We start from the raw sequence: 19418 nt of genomic DNA on the forward strand, positions 1-19418 counted from the left end.
GCAAACCAAGTAAAACTCTGGTGTCTGCTTTTCTTTACTTAGTCTCTTTTATTTATTTATTACAAGTGTTCATTATATAGTTGAAATCCGAGAAAGGTTCGAGTTTTATTTTGTAGGGCAATTCACCCCTCCCCTCTTGCCAGCCTCCAAAGGGACCAACACTATCAAGAGGCAATTAAAAGTGACAAAGAAGCATTCAAAATAAAGATTTGTGTAAAGTTGTTACATTCATTTGTATTTGTATATTTGTTTTGTTCTTATGTTATTTTGTAAAATAGTTTGTAAGAGGTTTCTCCGCTTTCGAAAAGTACTCGAGAAGGAGAAGATTTAGAGGAGGTAAATCATTAGGACTAGGCCTTGTATTAGTCTCCTTAAGAGACGGATACCAAGTAAAACCAAGGTATTGTACATGTGGCGTCAAGTTTAATTCAAGTATTCCACTACACATTCAAATAACAAGCCCACAATCAAGACAAAGTGATCCAAGCTATTCAACCCCCCTCTAGCTTCCAAGGTCCTAACAGGAGGCTCCTACCTTGGGCATATGACACTGTGTAGAGACAACAGAATGAAAATTTTGTTGGGAGATCTTTGGATTGGATAAAAAGGGGGTTAAATAGCCCGTTACCTAAATCGCTTTCCTATGTATTTGTTAGAACAGTGGAAATACAAACAATACAAATATGAATATGAAAGCTAAACTACAAAGATAAGAAATCAAACTATTGTACGTCGATTTACGTGGTTCGGAGATAACTTGCTTCTACTCTAAGGTTGTCCGTAAGATGGGCGATCTCTGTTCATTGGTGAATTAGCCTTCAACAAACTCTTACTACCTCAAGTCTCCTTGTGAGTGAAGAAATCTCACCACAATACTAACCAAGACCTCTTGGATTACAAAGAGCACTTAAGAACTAGTGCCTACTTATTAGAGTTAACCATCACTAATTTTGTCAACTCTAACCAAACTCCAAAGCCATGGTTATATAGACCACAGGTTGGAAAACCCCGCATATCAGTCGACTGGTAAGTATACCAGTAGACTGCCCTTGTGGAAATTTAACCATTACACTTCAACGACTCAATAGAAATCGACTAGTGACTTTACAGTCGACTGCTCCACGTTAGTTGAACAAACAAAAATATTATGTTCACTCCCAGTCGACTGAACCAGTTAACTGATAAAGTCATCAGTTGACTGGTAAACCCTAAGCCTAGCATTTTACCCCGAGTACAATCTCTCAGCACTCGAACCCTCATGACTCACTTGACTCTTCCTTGTACCTTGACATCTTATCTTTAAGCCTACTTCCTTTGGCTCTTGTCCCTCGGATGCATTCAAGTCCACAGTTTGCCCCAATGTCATCTTTCGCGTATGCCTCAAAGAGTGCTTCCCTAGGCTTATCTTTGTTACCTTGTTCACGATCTCTTCGATGCTTCATCCTTCATCGGACCTGAAGCTGTCAAGCTAAGTCATATGTGTATCCTGTAAATCTGCACAACTCAAATATACATATCAAATATAATGATAAACCTAACTTAAACTCTTTGCCTAAACATCAAAACTCATGGTCACAATAGACCCTCAAGATTGCTATAACAAAATACATTCAACTTTATCTCCTACATTCTCTACTTCCCTGTCGGGCAACCCTGCTGGCATCTCTTCTTTTGTTTTCCTGATGATAATGTCTGGATACAAATCAATTTGCTACAAGTTATTTGTACTTGATTGCTAACATAGAAAAGTCATTGTATCTTGAAAAATAAATACTCTTGTAAACCTCTAAGCACCGTCAAAGAGGGAACAAATCTATTTTTAAAAAAATTGTGTCTGACTGAGACCTTGGTAGTGCTCAGCACATCTCTTTGCCTGAAAGCCCTCCTTCTCGCCTGGCAACCTAGCTATCTTATCGGCCTTGACTTCACCAAGGTTTTCTAAAGTATTTTTAAAATCATTTTCAAAACAAATTTTCAACTACGATCTATGAGCTAAATGCACATGACCTGCATGTTAGTTTTTCCCATAAATGAACTTCACAAAATCTATGTGTTTTGTTAAAATTAAAACTCAAATAGATACACTAAATCAACATCTTGAGTTTTACTCATCCTCCTAATATTTTACTTGTATCTAATATATCTTAATATATATACAAGTCAACTCTATAGTCTTTATAAGATGTAAAATAGATTTTTCCTAAACTAAGAGATCATGCACCTCTATCTAATTAAGTATTTTAACTTTTCAATTTATGTCATTGTTCTTAATTTCAAGAAATTAGGAATTTATGCATGTAAATAAATATGTCATACATCAAATGAGCATTTTACAAAAAAAAAAAAAAAACTATTATAGTTTAATGATGCAGGTATGACATAACATGTAACATTTGTCAAAATAATATAAATATAAAATATGATATCATGGCATATGATAGGACATACAAAATATGGCAATTTTGGCATAAAGACATATCTAGATTTACTATCTATATTTTAATAACTAATCACTATGACAAAAGAGTCATAAGTTGCTCTCATTTCCATAGAAAATATCAAAATTCTAACTTAGCATTCCTTTAAATTGTATCATATTTGTGTCAATTTGATCAAGCTCAATATTTTAAAATTTTTAATTGGCACACTTTTACTTTTTAAAAGTAAAAAATTTACTTCTCATTTTTAAGCTATGACAATACCTTGAAAATTTCTTAAAGTATCAACTTCACTATAGTTGGATTAACCACCCTTCCAATTAGAGTTGACACATTCTAAAATCATTTAGTGTATAGAGATCATACTCTTAGGAACCCAAAATCTATTGATCCTCATTAGGTGTTCTAGATATTCACTAGGGATAACTTCCTTAGAAATCTTCCTAATAACTTTCCTAGGCTTCTTAGAAGCTTTAATCACACTAGTCTCTTCAAAGTCAACTCTAGGGATAGTCTTCCTTGTAACCTTGACTTGACTTCTAGACCTAGAGTTAATTCCATAGCTATATGGAACTTTATAATATAATTTCTCCATTAAAACAAACTATTGCTCTATGTCTATCATGAAGAAGTTCTCTATTCTTGATTTCCATAAGTTGAAGCTTCCAACTATGAAGGGAGGAGGTGCCCATACATCATATCCAAATCTATCTCGTGGATTCATTTTGAAGTTGAGCTCTCTCAATGATGAGTCCTTTGACATGTTGATATTTAGAACTTCACTTTCAACTTCTTCTTCTTCCTCTAGTTCATTACTCTCTTCGGCGATTAGTCCATAGAAGAACAACCTCACTTTGATATCACTTGTTAGGACATGTATGAGCTAGGGGTGAATAGCTACCTTCACCTTTTCAAACTTAATTTGCAGCGAAAACTTGGAGCATAGACTCCACAATGCCAACTCCTTCATTTTTACTTGGCATCCACCTCCTTGAGATGACTAATTCAAAGGTTCACTCCTCACTCACAATTTCACTATAAAAATATCCTTCTCAGAGACGGGGAATGTTGGATCGAGATGCACGTAAGAGGGGGGAGGGTGAATCAATTGGTTTTAAAAACTTTTCTTTTTCTTTTTAAAACTAAGTACAAATGCAGCAGAATAACGAGAAAACAAGAAAAAGAAAAACATACATTCTATTTTTACTTAATTCGGAGCCTTTGGTGACTCCTACTCTAAGATCCAGGTCTCATGGACCTATCGATAGGTAATCCATTAATAATCTCTTGCGGAACTACCAGAAGAGGGGATCGGGTACAATAAAAAATAATACAAGTGTAACACACTACACTTTCTTTTTCTGTAAAAATTAAGTGCAAAATTTACTTTCATTACTTAACACTTGTAGATGATATGATCAAATTTGATGTTGGTCGGCTTCTTAGTGGTAGTCGGCCGCAATAGTATCGTAGCAGAGTAGCAACATAAAGTCGAAGCAGTTGGAACATTAAACGGATGCATAGAAGCTTGTAATTGAAGTGTTATGAAAGCCTTGGTCGAATGTTTCTTTTATAAGGGATGGAAGGCACCTTCGATAGCACCGAAGGCACCTTTCATAGGCAAAAACTTATCCTGCAAAGCCAGTGTCGTATCACTGTTGAGATCTTCTGAGTCATCTGACTGAAGGTGTCTTTCAAGCTCCCAAAGGCGCCTTCCATGAGCAGTACTCTAGGCGCCTTCTATCACATTGAAGGTATCTCGGATACTGTTCACCCAAGGTAACTTGTGCTCCTTTTACCCTACAAGTTCATGTTCGTCCAAAACAAATAATAATATGCAAAACAGAGTTAGCACAATAAATCTAGTATTAAACAGTAATTAGATCTTATCTCCTCGAGACCAGAATTTAGTCAGGGTCTAAATTTAGGTTTTTGAAATAGACCTAAATTGGATCGACGCCTACTATCCCCTCAATCGGGATGATTCCTTAATGAGTCACCCTCCTCCAGTGACTTACTTCCACTTACCAAATGTCAAGTTACCTCTTTGACATCCAATCTGACCCACCAGGTTTTCCTACTAGAATCCCACATTAGGACTTCGTCAATCGGGAATCAAACATCCCGATATCCTGCCGGAATCGCACATCTGGACTTCCACCCGTCGGGAATCGAACATCTCGACCTCCTGCCAGAATCCCACATCTGGACTTCGCTAATAGGGAATCACACATCTTAGCTAGACTTCATGCCTTGTGTCTGGTCCTCTTGACCCGTCAAATTACTATACCCTGCGCACTCGGTAATAAGATTAAATCAACAACACATCTAACTTTAATCTACTTATCATTCATCAAAACTTAGGTTTGACCATTGGCGCCAAATGCACTAACAAAGAAGTCTCATACAAACTCGAGCATAAGAATACAATAAGAAATGAAAGCAAATACAATGAATACAAACAACTTTACATGAATCTTGCTTTCTTGTTGCTTGGAAATACCTTTTGATCGATTAAAAATGTAGCGGCACTTCACTTCAAACTTCTCAAGAATTGGCGTGTTGTTCTCTTTGTGAAATCCCCTTTTCTAGGGTTTCTCTCGGGCTATAAAATACCTCATAATAGATTGATCTTACCCCCAATCATTTGTCATGTCAGATCGACCATTCAAAACTTATAGAATGACTCTTTTTCGCTTGTCCAAACGATTGATGAGTCATACTAATCGATTAACAATTTCTAATCTATTGGCTCAATCAATTTAGAAACTTTCTATTCTCGCGAAAAGCACTCTAATTTATTAGGCCAATCAATTGGAGCTACTAAATCGATTAACTCAACCAATTCAACAACCTTTCGTTCTCTTCACAAAAATACTCCAGTTGATTGCCTCTAAGCCCAATTGATTGACTATTCGATTCCGGCCCTCATTGTGCTCTCATGAAAAAGTTCCCGATCGATTATCCCTAATCGAATGGCCTTGGGATAATCGATTGTCCAACCTTAAATTTTGAATCCGAGTTCCTTTGCCCAATTCTAAAGTCATATGTGACTCGTTAGGACTTTCTGTTGCTTAGCATCCAATTAACCTTGACATGTCAAGACTTTTTCATTAAGTATTGGTCATCCTTGATCTACTTGGGCTTTTTTTTGACAACTTCCCATTGGACTTTTTTTTGACAACTTCCCATTGGACTTTTAATCACTAAGTGTTCGTTCAACGTTTGATTCACTTGTACTTTTTTCATCAAGAATCCAGTCCTTCTTAAGCTACATGGATTTTTCTCTTGCTAACATTTTCGTTGAACTTCCTTTGCTTAACCTCCAGTTAGGACTAGTCACTTGGTAGACTTCTCTCCCTTGCCTAACCTCCAATTTTAACTTCTCTTTACCTAATCTCAGTTAGGATTTTCCGTTGTCTAATCTCCCGTTAGGACTTTCTCAGTCAAGTATATGTTCTTCCCTTGATCTACTTGACTTCTCTTTTCATATTGTCAGACATCGAAATTCAAACTCAAGTCCATCCAAGCTTAATCAACTTGGTCGATCTTGATCCGAAAATAATTGCACTAACATATATCAACATGCCCAGTACGAATGACCTCAAGTTTTTTTGACTCTCGTAAGGTCAGGAAGAATGACCCTAAGATCCTCCATAGCGATACGAAGATCTATTCATTTGACGAGGAGGAGGGTGAAGTTGACGACAATAAAACAGTGAAGTGGAGAGCTGTCAAAAGGGAGAGACCTTTGTACCCGAAGGATGTCAATGTTTGGCACTTGTTCGAAGAGGGGCCTAAATTTGAGGATGAGCCATTAAAATACGACTCAAAGGTCTACAACGAAGAATATGCCGAAGGTGTCAAGGCATTCTTAGGAGCAGAAAAGCCGGCATAAAAGAAAGCACCATTTGTTGACAATGATTGTGAAGAAATAGAAACAGAGTTCACGGGAGATCCAGTACATGACGAGTAGACCGTAAACGAAGTATTGTTGAAAAGAGATGTCGGGAGGGCTTTGGCAGTTCGGCAGATTGATTGTGGAATAATCTGTTTCAGTCGAGTCGACGTGTACCATCCGTGGTAAGGTCTCAGTGAGCACAACTAAGATTTACATGGTCCTGGAATATGTTAATGAGGGCAAGTTGTTTGACAAAATTGCGTTGAAGGGAAGGCTCTCAGAATGTGAAGGGAGGAAGGTCTTCCAGCAGCTGATTGATGTTGTATTACTGCCACGATAAGGGTGTCTACCACATAGACCTAAAGCCAGAAAACGTTCTTATTGATGCGAAAGGGAACGTCAAAGTATTTGATTTCGGCCTCGGTGCTTTACCACAACATTTGAGTATTGATGAATTGCTGCACACAACCTGTGGAAGCCTCAACCACATTGCTCCTGAGGTCCTTTCAAATAGAGACTATGATGGTGCAAGATCAGATATATGGTTTTGTGGTCTCATCCTATGTGTTACTCTGACAGGATCTCTGCCATTTGATGACAGAAACCTTGTTGTTCTGTATCAGAAGATTGTTAGGGGCGATATAAAGTTTCCTAAATGCATCTCTCCTGGTGCTCAAGACATCCTAAGGAGAATCCTTGATCCAAATCCTATCACAAGGATAAATATAACTGGAATCAAAGAACATGTTTTCTCCTGCTGGCCCCATTGATGATGTTGAGGCCATTTGAGAGCTAGGAAGAAGGAGATCTAAAATAAGCCAGATTTTGACAACGAGGATGAATTGCTTGGCCTTCCAAAGGGATGGGATGAGAGTGGAAAAGAGCAAACCGAGTGGGCTTTGAATCCCATTCTCGAGCATAGTGTTGGCCAGTATAACAAGCTTAGTTTAAAGATCGAAAGATTAAATCATGTGAGATATTCAAAAAGATCAACGATAATATTTATCGATTGTCACTCAAAGACTTGTGTTGTTTTTAATACAACAAAATATATTCTTTTTCATGGTAATTTTTCTAACGATTATAACCATTCGAGAGGTAATTTTCTTCACCCTAAAGAGAATGATGAGGGAACTTAAAAGTAATTATATTTTAGTCCTTTTTATTATTTTCATGGAGTTGGGATTTTGAGAATATTTTAATGTTAGGATCTGGAGTCTTTTAAATAATCATTTAATTGGTTTTAAATCCTTTAGTTTTAAATTAATAAAAATTTATGTTCGCGTCAATTCTTTTCAAATGCCGAGTTTGGTTAACTATATCTTGATATTATGTGGAATCAACAGATTTAAAAATTTATTTTTGATATTTATACATGAATTAATGGATTCAATAGCGTGAGTTGTATTAAAATGTAAAAAAGGAAAAGAGATGACGAAGACTCCTCAAAATAATCAATATTCCTTAGCTGACCCAATCCCATCTGAGATGAGGTCTGACCGGATGTTAGAGGAAACTCGATCGACCTACTACCGAAGCGTATTTAAGGTCCATCAACCCAATGATTTAATATTCCTTTTTAACGTTTCATATAATAGTTATTAGAAAATCAAGGAAATATTTTCTGTGCAATATCCATACTAAGGAAGCTTCTATCTTGAAAAACATAGAAATTGTGACTCTAATTTATGAAAGTTGTCAGAGTATCAGAATTGTCAATCATTTTTAGAAATATATCGATATTCATGCACAAAGAAAATTTAATATTATATTAGGGGGTTCCTTCTAAAGGTATAGATATACACAATTCAACACTCATAACTCATTACTCATTTTTATTATTTATTGTATTCGATTTTCTCCCAATCATTTATCTGATTTAAATGTCAGAGTGTCTACATCGAAGACTCCTCCTTGACTCAATTGTTAACGTTCTTTTTCATCTATATTTTTTTTTACACGTAGGACCGATTAACTCTATTTTCCTCCGGCCCAAAGTTTTTTTACGGTCAACGATAAATCCAGCTAACCTACTGGTCGTCTTGCCCGATTCTAAATAGGATCAATATCCAACTACTCAACTAAAAAGTATAATATTATATATCTACTTAATTTATTCGATAAACTAATTATTGAATAAAACTAATATGATTATTTGTAAAGCACTAAAGTATATGAGTGTAAGCATGTGCTCCCCTGCCGAAGAACACACCGGCTGCAAAGCATGTGGCGCTTCCTCTCGGTGCATATATCAATCCACTCCAACTCCTGAGGTCATCGTCGGCAATCCATTGGACAAGCACCTTTGTCCAACTCGAATACTCCCTCTTCTGTTCTACTCCCCACATACCGTACGTGACAATGTGGCAAACTCACTGCCACCACAGTGCAGGTGTGGTTTTATCATGATACACTCCAACGTTGAAGCCCCTTTAATTTACCTGGGTTTAATTTAGTTTTATGTGATAAGATAATCGAGTCGAATCTAAAATGAATTAAGTCGTTGAAATAATTATTTAAATTTGATTTAATTTTTTTTTATCAATTTGAGTTTGATTCAATTTTTTAACTTGAGCTTTATTCGTTTAGATTGATTTTTTAAAATTTTTACATGTTAAACTTATTTATTTATTTTTAAAGTTTTTTATTTCTTCAAAAGGTTCTTACAAGTTAAAACTTGTCCATTTAATTTAACGAGTTAACCAAATTTAATTAATTTTATTTGTATTAAACAAAGATAAATTAAATAGGCTCTTCCTAAGTTAAAACTTATTCAGTTTAATTCATTCACCACCCTATCTTTATCCGGCTAATTAACTCGATTTCTTGCCTACAAGTGGCAAAAAAAAAAAAAATGGTGAAATCGTTCGCTCGATACTCCGTCGCACCCGATCCCAGACCATCACAAGGGAAGTAAATCACGACAGTCAAAAGAGCAAGTGATAATGGGGTGAGTCGATTTCTTGCCTACAAGGTCGCACATATGTTTGCATGACCTAATTAGAGTTAGGCCAATGCTGGCTATTTTCTCTCTCCTCTCTTTTGGGTTTACTAGGTCTCTTGCTTTCTCACTGGCCTTCAACTTTTCTTAATCTGTTCCTCCTCTCTCTTTCTCTCCCTCCTTCTTCCCTCCCTTATGCTAGGCATCAGCTCGCTTCTTTAGGGTTTCATCAGCAGGCTGCTGCTGGAGGCTGGATTAATCGGAGATCAGGAAGATGAGCCCTAATTTAGTAGGACAATTTGGAGACACCACCTTCACCAAGATCTTCGTAGGGGGGCTGGCTTGGGAGACCAAAAGCGAGACAATGAGGAAGTACTTCGAGCAGTTCGGGGAGATCTTGGAGGCCGTGGTCATCACCGACAAGGCCACCGGGAGATCAAAGGGATATGGATTTGTGAGTCCTTCCTGTTCTCAATATACCATCATCATGCTCTCTCTCTCTCTCTCTCTCTCTATATATATATATGCGCGTCTATAATGTTCCGATCGCAGGTGACCTTCAAGGAGGCGGCAGCGGCAGTGAAGTCTTGCGTCGATCCAGCTCCGGTGATCGACGGTCGGAGGGCCAACTGCAATCTCGCTTCGATCGGCGCTAAGCGGTCTCAGCCTACGACACCTCGCCACGGTACGACTGCTCATGATAAGCTAGCTAGTTTTAATTTTGCATCAGAAATTATGCCTTCAAGCAGAAGCAATGAAGGAGTTAATTAAGTATAGCTTAATTAATTAGGTATCATGGCACTAATGAAGTGCCTAGACCTGCAAATATTATATTGATTAAGCAATAAAGGAATCTCTTGGCTTTGGGTAAAAGTGGGCACGTATAGTCAAGGTACAGGATGTTAGTTATCCTAGGAGTGAGAGATCGATCCAGACAATATTGTTCGGCTTAGTGCACTGTGCACCCTTTGACCGGTCTTGATTCTCGAGCATGAAACCTTCAAATATGTTTTTTTTGCCATTTATGATCATGCGTGATCTCTCGTGCATTTACAGGGGGAAACAGGAGTTTTAGGGCGGTGAAACCTTTTCATAATGTTACAGGATACCAGCAAGGTGTGGGTGGTGCTGGTGGTGCTGGTGCAGCTTTACCTCCAGCCATTGCCAGCTGCTTCCCTCATTATGCCATCCAACAAGGTGTCCCTTTTGGTCTCTACGGGTAAGCCTCCGATCGAGATGATGGGTAGTTAGACTAATCTCATTAGTTAATTGCGTCATTAGTGATGATTAATTGGAAAGAGGCAGCACATGCACGCTGATAGCTAAAGCTGCCATTTGGAGTGTGCACAGTTGTGCATGAGAAGGGCCTTTGAGGGCATGCTTGCTGTCTTTGCTTTTTACAGCTCTTTAATCACTTCTTCCGGACTCTCTCTCTCTCTCTCTCGAAACAAATTATATATATAATGCAGTGTAGTGTAACATAACAGAAAATTAAGGTCCATCTCTAAATATTATAAGTTGTATAACTTAATTTGTATGTCATTAAATTGCAGGTACGCTCCTTACTCTTTGGACTACAGCTACCCTACGGTATGTTGCTTAACTCCTTGTGTTTTTTTCTCATTACGTGCTAATTACAAGCTCCATATATTTCTTAATTATATATGCTAGAATCTGTTCCTCTAGATATTGCCGATCATCATTATAAAAAAAATAAATCGAACTACACCTTGTAATTGATTAAGCAGTTGAAATTAACTTTCTACGTACGATAAATTGTAATTAATGAAAAGGTAAATTGTCGTGAACTTGAGATGTTAAAACTTTGGAGGAGTTCTTGAATGTTCCTTTGGGCACTTGATCTTAATGAGGGCGAGAATTTTGAAGTATTTTCTTTTATGTTCTTCGTACTTGAAAGATTTTCAAGAGTTTATATCTTTAGTCAATTGAAATAGCCATTTAATTGAATGTTCATATTGCTCAAAAATTAGACTTTCAATCTCCACTACAGCTTGAATACTACTAGTTGTTATAATATTTTCAAATTGCTATAATATTTCTTGTTTGTTATTGTAGTTTCAGCCTGGGCAAACTCCTTACATATATACCTCTAATCATGATTTCAGACATGATTAAAATCCTAGAAAAAGGAGTTCTAACTTCTAATCATGTGGCTTACATGTGGGGCTATGCTCTTGCACATGATAGGCCACCTGCATGGAAAACTTGTTAACCCTAAAAAATAACTTATATAAAAGATTTTTCACAAAGGAACACTTTGAGAGTTATTAGGAAAGAAATCAATTTATATAGATAGTTAATTAAATTTCTCCATCTAAAACTAATGGACATAGAACCTCCTCCTAGCTTCAATAATTTCAAAGTAATATACCAAATTAGGGGAAAAGAGAAAAGGATGATAATATTTGTGACGACAAATATGGTCGCAATGAAAGAGATGATGACAATCCACATCATTCGTCCTTGAATAGTAAAACTTTTCGACTTTGGGTGCAACTACATGATCATAGGGCAACAACTTTGATTAATAGATAGATGACAATTGATAAGATATTAGCCACAATATTTTACATACTTAAACTATACAAAAGCTTCAAAAGGGAGCTAGCTTCTTTTGAAATTTGACAGTTTATAATTAAGTCAATAACAGACCACATGAATACTTAAATAGGTCTGAAGACTTTGACAGATGTCCAATCTAGATGTAATGTTCAAAGACCCCTAGTAGTCATTGAACACCAACTTTAAACTTTGTGATGACATGTTTCACATTTCTTACAATATTCATATCTTATATATATAATTAGAGACCTGTGAGCATGAATTCAATGGTCAAGCACATCACATGGCCTGCTACCTTTTCATCCCCAAACAATGTGTAGGTTGTCAGTCCTGATAGAGCAATAGAGGTGTCAGGTGTGGACCAAGTCATTCACTATTATATTAAACTTTGGTTCAGTGAAAAGAGAGTTAAGCTTTAAAACCTTTCCATTGTCTTGTACTTTAAAATCTAAATTAAAACAATTGGGAGCAAGCTAAGTTAGTTAGTGTTGTTTGCTAATTAATTTGTTAGATTACAAGTAAAAGTAATGCTATTGTTTAGCTTAACTAGACTGCATGATCAATTTTGGGCAGAGCTATTACAATGTGTATGAAGGAGCCACTGCACAGTATCCGGCATATGGCTCGCCGGCGGCCTACTACCCCAATTATTTCCAGTTCGGGGGTGGCGGCGGCGCCACTGGCAGGACTGCTCCGGCAGCAGCAACTGCTCTGGCCAATGGCGGACAAATGGGCTACAACGTTTCATACCCAACGGCAATGCTCCATTACCCGACGGCAGTGGCATCGACCCCGGCGGGAATAACTGCCTTCGGGCAGCATTTCGGAGCCGGGCCATTGCCCATTGCTGCAACTTCTACTGCACAATCTGGAGGTACACATATTGAAGTAGTGTAGTATTGTTTTCTTTGTTACGCTCAGTGACTGAAATTTCCCTTAAACTAGGCATAACGACGACCCTGCCGCCGTCGCCCACCGGCTATCCTTACCGCCTGGTTCCTGCTCACTTCTCTGCCTCAACGGCGCCACAGCAGCCCTTGGCTTAACCATGATTCACGTTGATTCTTCCAAACTCCCCAAATCATGCACCATATTTTTTACAAGTCATGCATACCTCAAGTTTAGTCCCATGGAAGGGGCCTAAACTATCCGAATTCTAGTGTTGAATTTGGAGAATCCTCAAGTTGCCTTCAGGCCCTCGGTTGGGCTTGAAGCAATCTTCTCCCATGGCGGAGAACACTAACTTTGCATATATAAATCAACTAATTTTCCTTGCATGCATGGCCTTAATTAATTAATAATTTCAAGTGTTTAAACCAGTCCGAGGAGGACGCCTGCCACTAAGACGGGCAAATTCAAGGAGAGAACAAGACAGTTCTTCTCTTGGAGATCAACACCAAGAGCGATATCAGTGGGGTTTAGGAGGCTGTGAGAAAAGAAGAATTAATTGAAAACCTCAGTGACTCCTTCCTAACACCTTTAACTCGACCCAACATTGGGTTTGAGAAATTAACCATTAGTTAAGGTAGATGACACCGGTCACACTGAGCTTATCCAGGAATTGGTGTGATCGAACAGGCATTCATGAGGTTGTGGTAGAACACCCCATGCAAGCAAAGGCACAGGTTCAAGGAGCACTGCTGATGTTTGTTTATTCTCGGCATGCTCTTGGCACTACCTCCTGGCCTCCATCACTTACTGACTCCATTAATGAGCTCCACAGGGTCTGGAGCTCCAAACATGAAGCTGAGGGTGGATATTTATGATCCCTTGGGTTCCACACTTTCATCTCTCTCCCTCGTTCACTCACTGATCTGCATGCATGCATCACCATGGTTTAGCTTCACAGCATATCTCTCTTCTCTTTTGTTGAGGACATTTGGAGCTTTTAATTTGTGTATTGAATAAGTACGCAAGACTTATGGATTGTAATAATACGAAGAGTACTTAACATTCATATTCATGCATCATGAGTTGTGTAAGGGATATTCAAGTCATGCGCTGCCTTTGATTTCTTTTTGTACTTTTAGGGTGTGGCCTTTGTTTAAAATTTGGCTTTTAGTGTGTTCTTAATTGTAATTATTCAAGTCATCATCGTAAGATATTAGCCTTAACTAGAGTCGCCAAACGGACCGACTCGTGATAGAATGGGCCGACTCCTAAAGGGATGGATCGGCCTGTGGTGGCGGCTCAGGACAATGATGTATATAATTTGCAAGTGTATAGTTGTCGTCAAGTAATAAAAAATATTGAACCTACAAGGAATGAATATAAGCACTAGAGACTAATTACGATGAATTAACTAAACAATCGGGAATTGAGAATCTTTGCACTAAAGTAAAGAGAAGTAAGTAGAGAGACATAGAGTAAAGAGAGTTTGGTTGAGGAAACTTGGTTGAGGAAATCATTATAGGAGCTCGGTTTGATTGTGATATTAATCAATGTATTAGGAATCACTAATTATTCATCCTCTATCCCTATACATATGTAGAAAGTTTTAATTCAATTCTGAGACTATCCCGTGACGGTTGGGACGGAGTGCTATCTCTATTGGTATCAAATGCTACCGAATGTAAGTGGTTCCTAGGAAGTTCGGTTCAAGGGATATTTTTATCACTAAGGCCCTCGGTCATATACATTCACAAGGATGCACTAAACATTTGATAACATAGATATAGAAATAATCCATTAAGTATAATTCCATACTTCCTTATAGAGAATTATCCTCCCCTTCAAGGCGGTGCTCAAGATCCGGTTAAAGGGATACCATTATCACTAGAGCCCCCCCCCCCACCCCCCCCCCCCTCAGTCATACGATCTAAAGCATCCCCTCTACGGGGTAAACAAATCAATACAATCATTCAATTATACATGAGATTTAAGCACAAATACACCGTACACATATAAGATCAAATAAATACAAGGTATAAGCAATGCCATATGGAAAGGAAATTGACAAATTCAAAGAGTATACATTAATTTCACACCACAACTACTTCCTCAATCCTAGAACAATGAGATATACTCCATAAAAGGAAGAAATGAATCCAAAGACATTAAAATTAAAAGCTTAAAACTCAATCTACAAAGAGAAGGGAGAAAAGCTTATCCAAGCCATTGAGTGATCTTCGGATCCAATCCTAAGCTTTTAGAGTCAAAGGAGATAATGAAAATAGATTTAGATCTTCGATTGGAGTGCAAAGAGAGTGTAGATCTGGACCAAGATTAGTCTTCCAAGAGGGGGAACCTTCCTCCTTTGAAAAGGGGAAGAACTCACCTTTATAGAGCTAAACACGACCCTGCACATGGCTCGTGTCACGACCATGCCTTTTGGCACAGCCACAGCTTAAAATGGCTATGTTGAAATGGCATGGTCATGCCAATTGGCACGACCAAAGTGTGAAGCTACTTTGCTAGAATGGCACGGTCGTGCCAATTGGCACCGCCATACCCTATATTGACTCTAGTTGAGTGGCATGGTTGTGCCTTTTGGCACTACCATGCTTTGCCTGCCCATGGGTGAAGAGACACGGCCGTGTGAAACTACATGGTTGGGCTCTGCTCTTCTTCTTTGTCTCTCCGAAGCACGTTTCAACATCGTTTTCGCTCAAAAATACATCCTATCAACATAAAATCAAACAAGAGCAGATCTCCGACAAAGAGAATAATTATACTAAAAATATGATAAAGACGGGTGAAAATACATAAAACATGTGCAAAGAAAGCAAGTAAATATACGTTAAAACATGCATAAAAGTATATATAATCTACGTATATCAGACAGGGTGGCCGACCAGTCATCTTGGCAGATTAAAAAATCCTCAACCTAACTGAACTCAACTCAAGGTCTCTCTCTCTCTCTCTCTCTCTCTCTCTATATATATATATATATATATATATATTGCTATTAGCTTCCACCTTTAACAATCTTTTGCTTGGTCATACGTAGACAAATGTATCATTGTATTAATGAGACGACGGGTCATTTAAATATTTCACATGTTCTTTTGTTTACTTGAACTGATAGGACAATTAGGTAAATCAAATGGTGTTTGATCCATTAGTTTTTATCATAAAAAATAACTTCACCTCCAATTGGTATTGTGCCCATGTATCCCCTTGCGAAATAAACCTTGGCATAGCCAAGACTTGCAAAAACACCACTATCTATCGAAAGTTAGGATTTGAATGAGGTTAAGTTGTGTGAGAAAAGAGGGTCGAGCAACCACTAGTCAACAAAAAGGAGGGGCAATAATGATACATAGATAACTTTGGTGTGCTAAGAATTGGTGATGATCATACAACAAAGTACAAGCAAGAATTGGTGATGACCACACAACAAAACTCCAAACTCATGAACCCCACTAAAGAGGACATAATATACAAAATAGGGTGATAATGCATGTACAAGAGTTAAAACCAAGTGACTACGTACTCTAGTACGCTAAAAAATATTCCACTTTAGCTTTAAATTTAGGATAATTATTTTTTCCTCAACATGCGGACCAACCCAAGACAGGCACAGGCCAACCCGCGTGGGTCACGGGCACAAGTGGGTCAGCGTGTCTGGATCCATCTTTAAACAGGTTGATAAAATTTCAACCTAACCCGTTTAAATTGTTTAAAAGGGTCGGCCAATCTGACATGCCCAACTCAAATTGATAGTTCTAGTTTTGGCATACTTAAAGCAATTGATTGAGTAACAATAACACTTGGTCGAGTGACTAGGTGGTCAGTCTAGCAACCACAAATGTGACATCAAATGGTTGGCAGAGTGCAACAACATATGCGACCAGGCATTATTTTCCCAGGCAACATTGCAATGACAAGGTGTTTGATAGATTAACCAAATACCCATAGTTCAATTCCAAGCTATGTCATACTATAGGGCATTTTTCCTAGTGGTATGGAAAATCTGGGAAGTTAGCTACTAGGCGAGGAGTCGCACGCGCTTCCAAATTTACCTTGGTGGCGATAGGAGCTTCCGTGGGATCAGGTCAGTCACCTCTAAGACTTAGTTGGTTCGAAGAACTAGATATCTAAATTATAAAAACAACATATGTGTTATGTAGGTAGGCAAATGAGTGATTGATGGACAATATCATATGCAATAGGTTGAGTGGGAACTTCTCCTCTCCGCTCTCTCGTTCTCCAATGTATAAATGTAAACGAGCCAAGATGAATCAAGTTTCATGATGTTCAAACTTATTTGATAAGGTAAATGAGTCAAGTCAAGCCGAGTCTAAAATGAACCAAGTCATTACGTTGAAATGGTTGTTCAAGATTGATTTGATTTTTTTTATTAGTTTGAGCTTGGTTCAAGCTTGACTTAAATATTATCAGACTCTCAATTCAAACTTATTTAATTGTTTGAAACTTTTATATTTGTTCCGGCCAAATACCGTGGATAGTCAAGTCACCAATCAATGAACAATCCAATGTACACCCTCTCTGGAGATTGTCAGTGCAAGGGATGAGGAGGACATAAACACACTTCAATAGAGGGTTAGAATGATGCTAGGGAGAGATCCCGGTAGGCCACTCTGATGCTTAAATTAGGATTTTCTTGAGATATGAAACCTAGCGAAAGAAGGAGAAGAAGATGAGGGCTTAGTGTATCCAATCGAAGAGAGTGTGTAAGAGACTGCTCCCCTCTTTGCGCTTACCTCCTCTGGGGTTTGTATAACTATTAGAAGTGTATCCTCACATCAGATGCTATTGCATTCTCATTTATCATCCTCATATAGGTCAGTGAGGGGACTAGATTCTATAGCCATTAACTGCCTCTCCATCCAACTAAGCGTCACATGTTTGAAGGATGGCATCTAAAGGACTATATCTGACTACCACATAACCGCATCTCTATATTGGTGTAATTGATACCAATGATCAAACCTAAGTTTTGATGAATGATTAATGGATTAGAGTTAGATGTGTGTGATTTAACCTTTCTACTAAGTGTGCAAGACTTGATGGGTCTGACATCAAGCTAAAATTCAGCCAGGTCTAGAGGACCTGATAGTTAGTGTAGAAGTTCAGATATGTCAAGAAGTAATCCGATATCTGATAGAAAGTCCGGCTGAATCCACGGGACCTGATAGCTAGCCGAAGTCCAATTGGGTATGTGAACCTGACAACTGGCGGAAATATTTGGTGGAGCGAAAGAGAGTCAAGCGATTCTGCATGATAAGGTAAGTCATTAGAGGAGAGTATCCAGTGGGGGCGAGTCCCATTTAGGGACTTTAGGCATTAGTCTAGTTGAGGTCCATTTTAGAAATTTAGACTGAGATTGTGACTAGATCCTGGTCTCAGGAAGATAGGATATAATTAATAATGATTATAATTTATGTTAACTTTATTTTATAGGTTAAATATTTTTCTACTAGACTAACATATTTTTGTAGGAGCAAAAACTAAGTCAAGTCTCGGATGAACAGTGTTTGAGGGCCCTCGAAGGGTCATGGAGGTGTTGGTGCAATCCTAATAGTTCGTGCGACCATGTGTTTTGGTGTTTGAGCAAATGTTTAAGTTAGGTTCACCTTTGTATCTGATATGTGTATATGAGTGTGCAAATTTACAGGATACACATATGACTCCGCTTGATAACTTCGGGTCCGGTGAAGGATGGAGCATCTGAGGGACCGTAGACAAGGTAGCAAGGACAAGGTCCAAGGGAAGTGACTTTGAGGCATACACGAAGGATGACATTTAGGCCTATTCAACTGATCGATTAACCGGTTTACCGATTTATCAGTTCCGGTTAATTCTGATTTACCATGATTTATTTAAAATCGGTTAACCGGTATCTTATCGGTTCTATCGATTCCGGTTGAACCGGTTCCGGTCGGTTAACCGATTCCAACCGAGAGGCGGTAGATCGATGAACTAAACATACATGGGGAAGGGCGACATAACTATTTCCTTGTCATAATCCTGATACATGGAGTTACATGTAGCAGCATGCAACAACATCCATTCCTTGTCATAATTTAAATGTCGAATATACCCCTAGTCCACCGTGGCCGCCATCCACTGTCGTCGGCTGCCGCTGCCCACCGCCGTCGGCCCCCTCTTGCCGGTCGCCGCCGGTGATCACCGCCCGCCGTCGACGACCACCATCGGCGACCACTACCCCCCGCTGCCACCGGCGACCACCGCCGGTCGTCGCCCGCCGATTGCCGCTGCCGCCGGCGATCGTCGCCGACGACCACCATTGGCGATCTTTGCCGTCGCCAGTTGCTGGTGGCGGCTGCCGGCGGAGGAGGCCAACGGCGACTACCGTTGGTTGCCGCAAGCTTCGGCAGAGGTGCGGTGCGGTGGCCATCGGTAGAGGTCGCAGGATATCTTTGTCATTTTATAATAATAATATGAATTACATTCTTTATAAAAAATAATGGACACCAAACAAAAGAATGTAATCATCCTTGTAATCAAAGATTACGTACATTACATTACCAAACGTAGTAATGTAATCAAGATTACATTACATTACATTACAAATTTGATTACATTACAAGCAAGATTACATTACACCCAACCAAACGTAGCCATATTA

At 38.6% G+C, this 19418-nt stretch overlaps 2 protein-coding genes across 3 annotated transcripts; both read left to right on the forward strand.

Annotated features, from left to right (window-relative positions):
• Window positions 1–6036: 6036 nt before the first annotated feature.
• LOC122048456 (CBL-interacting protein kinase 21-like) lies at window positions 6037–7109 on the forward strand. The gene is made up of 3 exons (XM_042610020.1): window positions 6037–6298; window positions 6498–6637; window positions 6681–7109. Exons 1-3 carry the CDS (start codon window positions 6037–6039, stop codon window positions 7107–7109), a joined length of 831 nt encoding a protein of 276 aa, XP_042465954.1.
• A 2239-nt stretch (window positions 7110–9348) lies between these two features.
• Window positions 9349–13963, forward strand: LOC122046396 (RNA-binding protein 38-like). 2 transcript variants are annotated; one of them, XM_042607081.1, is made up of 6 exons: window positions 9349–9734; window positions 9833–9965; window positions 10337–10499; window positions 10834–10870; window positions 12437–12737; window positions 12809–13963. In XM_042607081.1, the coding sequence occupies exons 1-6, from the start codon at window positions 9555–9557 to the stop codon at window positions 12907–12909; spliced, it is 915 nt and encodes a 304-aa protein (XP_042463015.1). In that variant the 5' UTR covers window positions 9349–9554; the 3' UTR covers window positions 12910–13963. The 2 variants fall into 2 exon arrangements, with proteins under 2 accessions (XP_042463015.1, XP_042463016.1); XM_042607082.1 differs by having other exon boundaries at window positions 10385–10499.
• Window positions 13964–19418: the final 5455 nt, after the last annotated feature.

This window comes from Zingiber officinale, chromosome 2B (genome assembly GCF_018446385.1).
Source record: "Zingiber officinale cultivar Zhangliang chromosome 2B, Zo_v1.1, whole genome shotgun sequence".
NCBI classification, from domain to species: Eukaryota; Viridiplantae; Streptophyta; class Magnoliopsida; order Zingiberales; family Zingiberaceae; genus Zingiber; species Zingiber officinale.

Coding starts and splice junctions, on each gene's coding strand:
- LOC122048456 (XM_042610020.1), top strand. CDS start 6,037: ATGACCTCAAGTTTTTTTGACTCTCGTAAGGTCAGGAAGAATGACCCT. Junction 6,299..6,497: donor CAACGAAGAATATGCCGAAG/GTGTCAAGGCAT, acceptor AATCTGTTTCAG/TCGAGTCGACGTGTACCATC. Junction 6,638..6,680: donor CAGAATGTGAAGGGAGGAAG/GTCTTCCAGCAG, acceptor TGCCACGATAAG/GGTGTCTACCACATAGACCT.
- LOC122046396 (XM_042607081.1), top strand. CDS start 9,555: ATGAGCCCTAATTTAGTAGGACAATTTGGAGACACCACCTTCACCAAG. Junction 9,735..9,832: donor GATCAAAGGGATATGGATTT/GTGAGTCCTTCC, acceptor TTCCGATCGCAG/GTGACCTTCAAGGAGGCGGC. Junction 12,738..12,808: donor TTCTACTGCACAATCTGGAG/GTACACATATTG, acceptor CCCTTAAACTAG/GCATAACGACGACCCTGCCG.